Genomic DNA, 6,492 nt, shown 5'->3' on the forward strand with positions numbered 1-6,492 from the left:
AAACGCGCCGTTTAGCATTCAGTAAGCCCCCAACCCTTACTAGTTACCAACCCTAACTCACTCCAACTCTCCAACAGCGCAGCAGCATACCCTCTCTCATCCCTCCCATCACCCTTGAGCTAGCCGTTCCTTTCAACGCCGGCGAGCTCAGTCCCTCCCTTTCGTTCAGCCGCCGGACCTCCTGACGTCGTCGCCGGTTGGAGCTTCGAAGCTCACTCGGTCCCTCACTCAGCTAACGTCTCAGACTCTCAGCAATGGAAGCATAGTCGCCGGGCTCGCCTCCTGCCTCCATCGCGAAGCTCTGTTCCACCGTCGCCGGCACCATCTCTGTTCCTGCCTCCGTCGCCAGCTCTCCGTTTCTAGCGCCGTCATCCTTCCTTGCATTTGAATCTGTAATGGAGCCTCTGTTTGATTTTGATTCTGATTTTTTTTATTCTGAACTTTTTTATTCTTATTGTTGGTTTGATTCTGATTTATTTTTATTCTTCTGTGGTCCTCCCTATTGTTGATTCTAATTTGTTCTTTGGTTGGGTTGTTCTTGATTCTTTGGTTGGGTTGTTAATTCTATTTTTTTTACTTTAAAATTTTTTGTTCTGTGTTTTTTTATTAGTTGCCAAATCAGAAGGTACAATTTAGTATTATCATAATTTCTAAGCGTACTTGATTTATAATTCTACTTTCTTTGTAATTGTCTCTAAGCGTACTTGATTTTCTGGATCTAGAGTTATTTTTTATTGAATTTTGAATTCGTGCTTGATCTGCAATTTCTGTTTGATTCTTCTTGTTGTTGCGGTTGAAATTCAAAATTGAAATCTGATTCTTCTTCTTCGACAATTTCATATTCTGGCCTTGTTGATTTGTGAACTGATCTTGTGAAATTGAATTTGTGATCTGTTGTTAGATTTGTTGCTAAATTGCTTGTTGAATCTGAATTTGCATCGATTTCGGCCTCTCTTTTTCTTGAATTTCTGTTGGTGCTGCTGTGAGTCTTATTCTGTTGATAGTTGAGATTTGGTTGCTTCTTGATCGATTTGTGGTGGTTGCTGTTGTTGCTTTAGTCTAGCTTTAATCTCTTCCCACTCTATTTTCCATTCTGCAACTTTATTCCAGCAAATTTCTGGCATGCTTGGACGCATATTCGGTTGGTATTGCTTGGACGCATATTCAATTGGTAGCAATGATAGAACGCAATTTCGAATGTTTCCAAATTGGCAAATGGATTGAGCGCCTTTCTTAACTGAAATCCCTTTCAAACCTCTTTCCACCTCTATGAATCTCTGCTCCTCAGGTGTTTCTCTAGCGTTCCAGTATTACTCAGTATATATTGTCGATCCAAAACCATCTTTGTCATCAAATATTTGAAATGTATCTTCACATTGTTGAGTTATTTGTTTTTCCGTGAAAAATGGAAGAAACCTCTCAACGAGAGCACCAATGTTAGAACTCCCTCTTTGAGTTATTTGGTTTTCGGCGGTTTTGACTGGTCAACGCCAGGTTAAATGCAGCTAGAAAGCAAATCAAATCGACCGGTTCTGATAGGAGTGTACATGGATCGGGCCACACCGGGTTTGGCTTGACCCAGACCCGACCCGAAATATAGACCGGGCCTAATTTTTAGACCATAACCCGATGCTAAACCCAATGAAACCTACGCACATTCGGACCGGGTGAAAACCGGGTAAAAACCGGATGAAAACTAGGACTTTAGCATGTAAAAATTACCTAATCTCCAACCATTATTTCACAATTCACATAGTATAATTCACTTAAAAAAATATAACAAGAATCAACCCTTCTCTAAAATTAAAGCATAACCATAATTAATACTAATATTATCTAAAATACCAAATATTTAAATCAATACAAATAACACAATATTATGCATTAGTCTAAAGTCTTATGTATTTTAAACATAAAATATTAACTTATAATCTTATAATGACTAATAACACAAAATATTAAGGTTTACAATATTTAAATTCCACATAAGAATAGCATTCATCCATCACTAATAACACAAAATATTAATTATGTATGATGGTGGCCACCGGATCGAGTTCGAGTGACCCGAGCTATTGCCCAAACCCGACCCGAAATAATGACTGGATCTATTTTTGAGACTCTTATCTGACCCTAGACCCGATGAAATCTTATAAATTAATCACTAAAGTGTTCAGAGTCGGGTCGAGTTTTCGAGCTGGGTGGGGCCATGTACACCGCTAGGCTCTGATAACATGCATTTGCTGCCCTTAGCCTCTTAGGTTACATTTAAAAAACAAAAAAGAAGAAAGAAACCCTAAATCATTCAAACTCACCCCCAACTCCCCAAGTTTGGCAAGTATCCTTGGCTACTGCCGCTGCCTACCTTCCTCTTCTCTCCTTCCTCCTCCGTCTCTGTCTTCCAACACCGCAAGAGTGGTCGCCGGCGGCATCGTTGCTCTGTTTTCCATCTCTCTTCCTGTGCTGCTAATCGTTCAACTCCTGCGTCGTCGTCCGCATCGCTGCCACCAGCATCTGTCACCCGCGTCTCTATTCGCCTCTCTGCTCTCCTCTCCGGCCCCGTCTCTGCTCGCCTCTCCGCCCCAACTCTGCCACCCTCTCTGTCGTGGTTGCTGCCCTCTCTCGTCCTTTGTAAGACTTACTGCTTTCTCAATTTCTCACAAATGCAATGCTGTTGAATTTTTATTTTTTTGTGTATTTTATTGATTTACATTAGAATATATTTATGTGTTTGTGTAACTGTTTTATGATTTCATATATTATTTTATTATAATCTAGTTATTCCGGTTGAGCCTAGTTGAAGCTTTCAACCTTTGATAAAGTAGCCAAAACGGTTCGATTAGTTCAATTTTCAAAACCTTGCTTTAATTATATTAAAACAGTTTAATTTTGATGCACTGAAGAGGAGACTTGTGGCCTTTTCAGGAGAGCAGAGACGGGTTTGATCTTTGATCCTTTTGTGTGCAGGGTTCCATCCAGAAAGAAGAGAAGAAGAATGGAGGCTGCGAAACGGTTACAAGGAAACTCATTATCACTTTTCAGCGAAGGCATTGGCTTTGTTTTGTCGCGTTGGTCCGCTCTTCGTGATGCTGTCGAGAACCAGTGGGGTGGCCCTGACTCCCGCCTCAAGGCCGATAACCTCGCCACCGATATCCTCTCCTGGTTCACTCAATCCAGAGGTTGCTCGCTATTACACTGCTTCAATTATTGTTATTTTGTTTTAGATCCTTAATATTTTTATTTTCTGAATGATTCGCAGAGCCGCTTGATACTGATGACTTGGAGGACAAACTCTATGATGGCATGCTTTCGCTCAATGTAGTGGTTGAGGATGGCAGCATTAAAGAGGTGCATCTTTCTTTCTTTGTTGGATTAATACATATTATTTGTTGTTGAATTTTGCTCATGTTGCTTGTTTGCAATAATTAAGGTTTAAATGTAGTTGTTATTTTTAGTTTACCATAGTGTTTGAAAGTAAAGTTACCTAATTTGTTAAGCTCAATGGAAGTGGGTTGAATGTTAGTTGAACTTTAACTACAAGGTTGAGGGTTTGAATCTTAGGAAACTCTCTTTGGAGAGGGCTGCATTTTTTTACCACCTCGATCACAACATCAGTCTTCCCTGTCTTTTTATTCATAGGTGGAAACTGAAAACTTAATATCTGGCCATCATAGGCATAATTAATGGTACACTATTTAGTCTTTAGTTTTTGGAATGAACATATCATTAGTCACCAATTTTCATGTTCATGTCATATGTTTCTATTTTGTATTTTAAAATCTTGATATACCTTTTGTTTTGTATGTATTTTATTTGGAAAGAAGCAGTTAAGTAGGGCTCTGGTGTCCATATTCATTTGTAGCATAGATTAAACTTAATGTGAACTGTGTCCTAAGGTCATTTTTTCAAACTTAAAAGAAATTAAAGCTGTGTATGCCACTGCTAATGACTCCTTTGTGATGTATCTGTGTATTTGCAGTATTTTCTTGTGATTCTCATTTTTTCATGTTCATGTTATTATTACGAACTAATGTAGGTAGCTAAAAATCTAATGGTTATGCATGAGGAATGCTTAGAAGGAAACTTTGTGACCATTGAGCGTTATAGGCAGGCCATTGTTAACCAAGCTGCGCATCCTCGTGCAGTGCCACAGGTAAAAATGATAGCATAATATTTTTGAACGAGTATGAACCTTGATTGTGTTATATTGCTATTCTATAAATTTTTTACACTTGTGTATATGATTGATTTAGGCTTTTCCTTGTCCTATATGACTGGATTTTTTTAGGAGGGAGCAACGTTAAAGTATATTATTTGATGGGAATGTGATGCATGAGTTTGCTTTGCCCATACTATATTTAGGAGGAGAAACATTAATATTTTAATTCTATAACTTCTAATTTCTAAACGAGCTTAAATGTTCAGACATTATTCATAATAGCGCATCATGGTGTCATTTTGGTTCATGTACTCAACCGCACATATAGTGAAAAAAATTTTGTTGTTGGCTGACACGTGAACATTTTCTCTTGTTTACATCTTTGCTAAGATACAACTGGAAGCTCATCCACATTACTTGAATTTTGAAGTAGTAGTAGTAGTTTTTTTTTTATGATTTATTTATTTTTTTAAATAGATTGTGATGATGAGGATGATGATGAGGATGAGGAAGATGATGATGTCCAAGGTGGTCAAAATGGTGAAAGCAGTGCTAGGCAAGCTACTTCAAACATGGATGTGGACATTCCAAAATCTGAATCAAACATGAGTTCAGGTAACATGCGGATTGATGATGAGCCTCTCAAAAAGGATGCAGGTGAAGCAGAGGATGGATGGGTTGTAGTTTCAAAGAAAAAAAAACAAGGTTAGAAAAAATTAGATGAAGAATAGTTCAAATTTTCCTTTAGGATGGTGCAATCTTCCTCTGGTTTCTATTGGTTTTTGTTGTATTGCACCTTTTACCTCAAAGCGTGTTACTTTGTAATTAATTTTTGTTTGCTTATTTAAAGGAATCGATCGGCTGAGCCTGAGGTCTTTAAAAATAGTAAAATATTGAGAAGAACGTATTTAGGGTTTTAACAGTCCAACGTTAACATTCCTAATATTATATATCCTTTAGTTTTCGCGACCTTTATGCAAAATATGAAAGTTCATTTCAAATACTTACATTGAAAGCCTTGAATTATGTGTTATCCTCGCTTCTATTTTCCGAGCACTTTCTTCAATGCATTGACTGAATTATTTTTTCTTGCTCCTACATGAGTAGTAGTATCCTGCACTCCTGAATTTTTACCGCATCTAAGTATTGGAAACCAAGTATTTGACTATTTGCAAAAAGTGAATAAGGCATAATGGATTTATTACCTTTGGAGCAGGCTGGACTTCTCGAGTTTCTAATTTTAGGAAATAAACCGAGGCATCGATCTGTTTTTATTGTGCGGAGTAACTTAAGAAAGTTTTGAATTGGGGATTGTTCTTGAAATAATTTGGAATCCAAATCTTGGTGATATGAAAGGTTAGTTTGAAGAAAGTCCTTAGGCTCTTATTGCGAACTGCAATTAGGTACCTTAATAGATTTATTTGAGTTTATCGCCACAAACCAAGAAAAAAAATGGTAACATAACGGTATATATATATATATATATAAAAGAATTTACTCAATATTCTGAAAGTTGGTTCAAATTGAATTAAAAATTGGCCGATTCTAAAATTTCATCTAAACTGCACGTTGGTCTGCAGAGCCACAAAAAAAAAAGGAAAAAGAAGTGGAGAGGGCGGGAGGAGAATTAGAAAACAAAAGAATTCTATTATTTTCTTTTTTCCCCTCCCAAAGGCGCTCATCTTCTTTCCCGCACCACCGCCGGTTACCATGCCATGGTAACTGACACAACTTTGTGCCCCTTTTTTTTTCTTGTTTCATTGCTTGTAACTTTTTTTTTCTGTTCTTCAATTACAACGATGCATCCTCAGTCTCTCACAACTAGAGTTGGAAATGAGCCGAGCTAGACCAAGCTCAAGCTCGACTTACCAAAATTGAGTTTGACTTACGACTCCACTCATTACTAATCGAGCTTATTTTTTAAATTCAAGCTCGACTCATCGAAAGCTTATGAGTTAGCTCAAATAATAGGAACATGATCTATAATTCTATATTAATAAATTATAACTTGTATATTTTAAAAATATTTTAAAAAATCAATTTTATATATTGTCTATCTATCAATAAATTATAAATTTTTTATTTATATTTTACATCAAAATTATATGTAAAAAATAAAATTTTAAATAATTAAGATTAATATATATATATATATAATTATATATTACTATTTCATATGTATATATATAATATTAAAAGTATAAATTAAATGCATATATAATATAGTTTGCCCACTTATTCATATGATTTGCATGGTTTTACATTCTCCTTCCCGATTTTGTGCTATGATTGAAAACATGCTTCTTTGACTTTTATTTTCTTTTATTTAAATC

The 6,492-nt window shown here is 36.4% G+C and overlaps 1 protein-coding gene across 3 annotated transcripts; it reads left to right on the top strand.

Moving 5' to 3' along the window:
• The first annotated feature begins 2,236 nt into the window (after positions 1 to 2,236).
• LOC112710816 (uncharacterized) lies at positions 2,237 to 5,166 on the top strand. Of its 3 annotated transcripts, none has more exons than XM_025763231.2 (5): positions 2,237 to 2,631; positions 2,968 to 3,179; positions 3,260 to 3,348; positions 4,037 to 4,153; positions 4,637 to 5,166. In XM_025763231.2, the coding sequence occupies exons 2-5, from the start codon at positions 2,996 to 2,998 to the stop codon at positions 4,766 to 4,768; spliced, it is 522 nt and encodes a 173-aa protein (XP_025619016.1). In that variant the 5' UTR covers positions 2,237 to 2,631; positions 2,968 to 2,995; the 3' UTR covers positions 4,769 to 5,166. The 3 variants fall into 3 exon arrangements, with proteins under 3 accessions (XP_025619016.1, XP_025619018.1, XP_025619017.1); XM_025763233.2 differs by having other exon boundaries at positions 2,254 to 2,631; positions 4,037 to 4,158; positions 4,641 to 5,166; XM_025763232.2 differs by having other exon boundaries at positions 2,260 to 2,631; positions 2,926 to 3,179.
• Positions 5,167 to 6,492: the final 1,326 nt, after the last annotated feature.

The sequence above is a fragment of the Arachis hypogaea genome, chromosome 9 (genome assembly GCF_003086295.3).
Source record: "Arachis hypogaea cultivar Tifrunner chromosome 9, arahy.Tifrunner.gnm2.J5K5, whole genome shotgun sequence".
Lineage (NCBI taxonomy): Eukaryota > Viridiplantae > Streptophyta > Magnoliopsida > Fabales > Fabaceae > Arachis > Arachis hypogaea.

Coding starts and splice junctions, on each gene's coding strand:
- LOC112710816 (XM_025763233.2), top strand. CDS start 2,996: ATGGAGGCTGCGAAACGGTTACAAGGAAACTCATTATCACTTTTCAGC. Junction 3,180..3,259: donor CTGGTTCACTCAATCCAGAG/GTTGCTCGCTAT, acceptor AATGATTCGCAG/AGCCGCTTGATACTGATGAC. Junction 4,159..4,640: donor CGTGCAGTGCCACAGGTAAA/AATGATAGCATA, acceptor TTAAATAGATTG/TGATGATGAGGATGATGATG.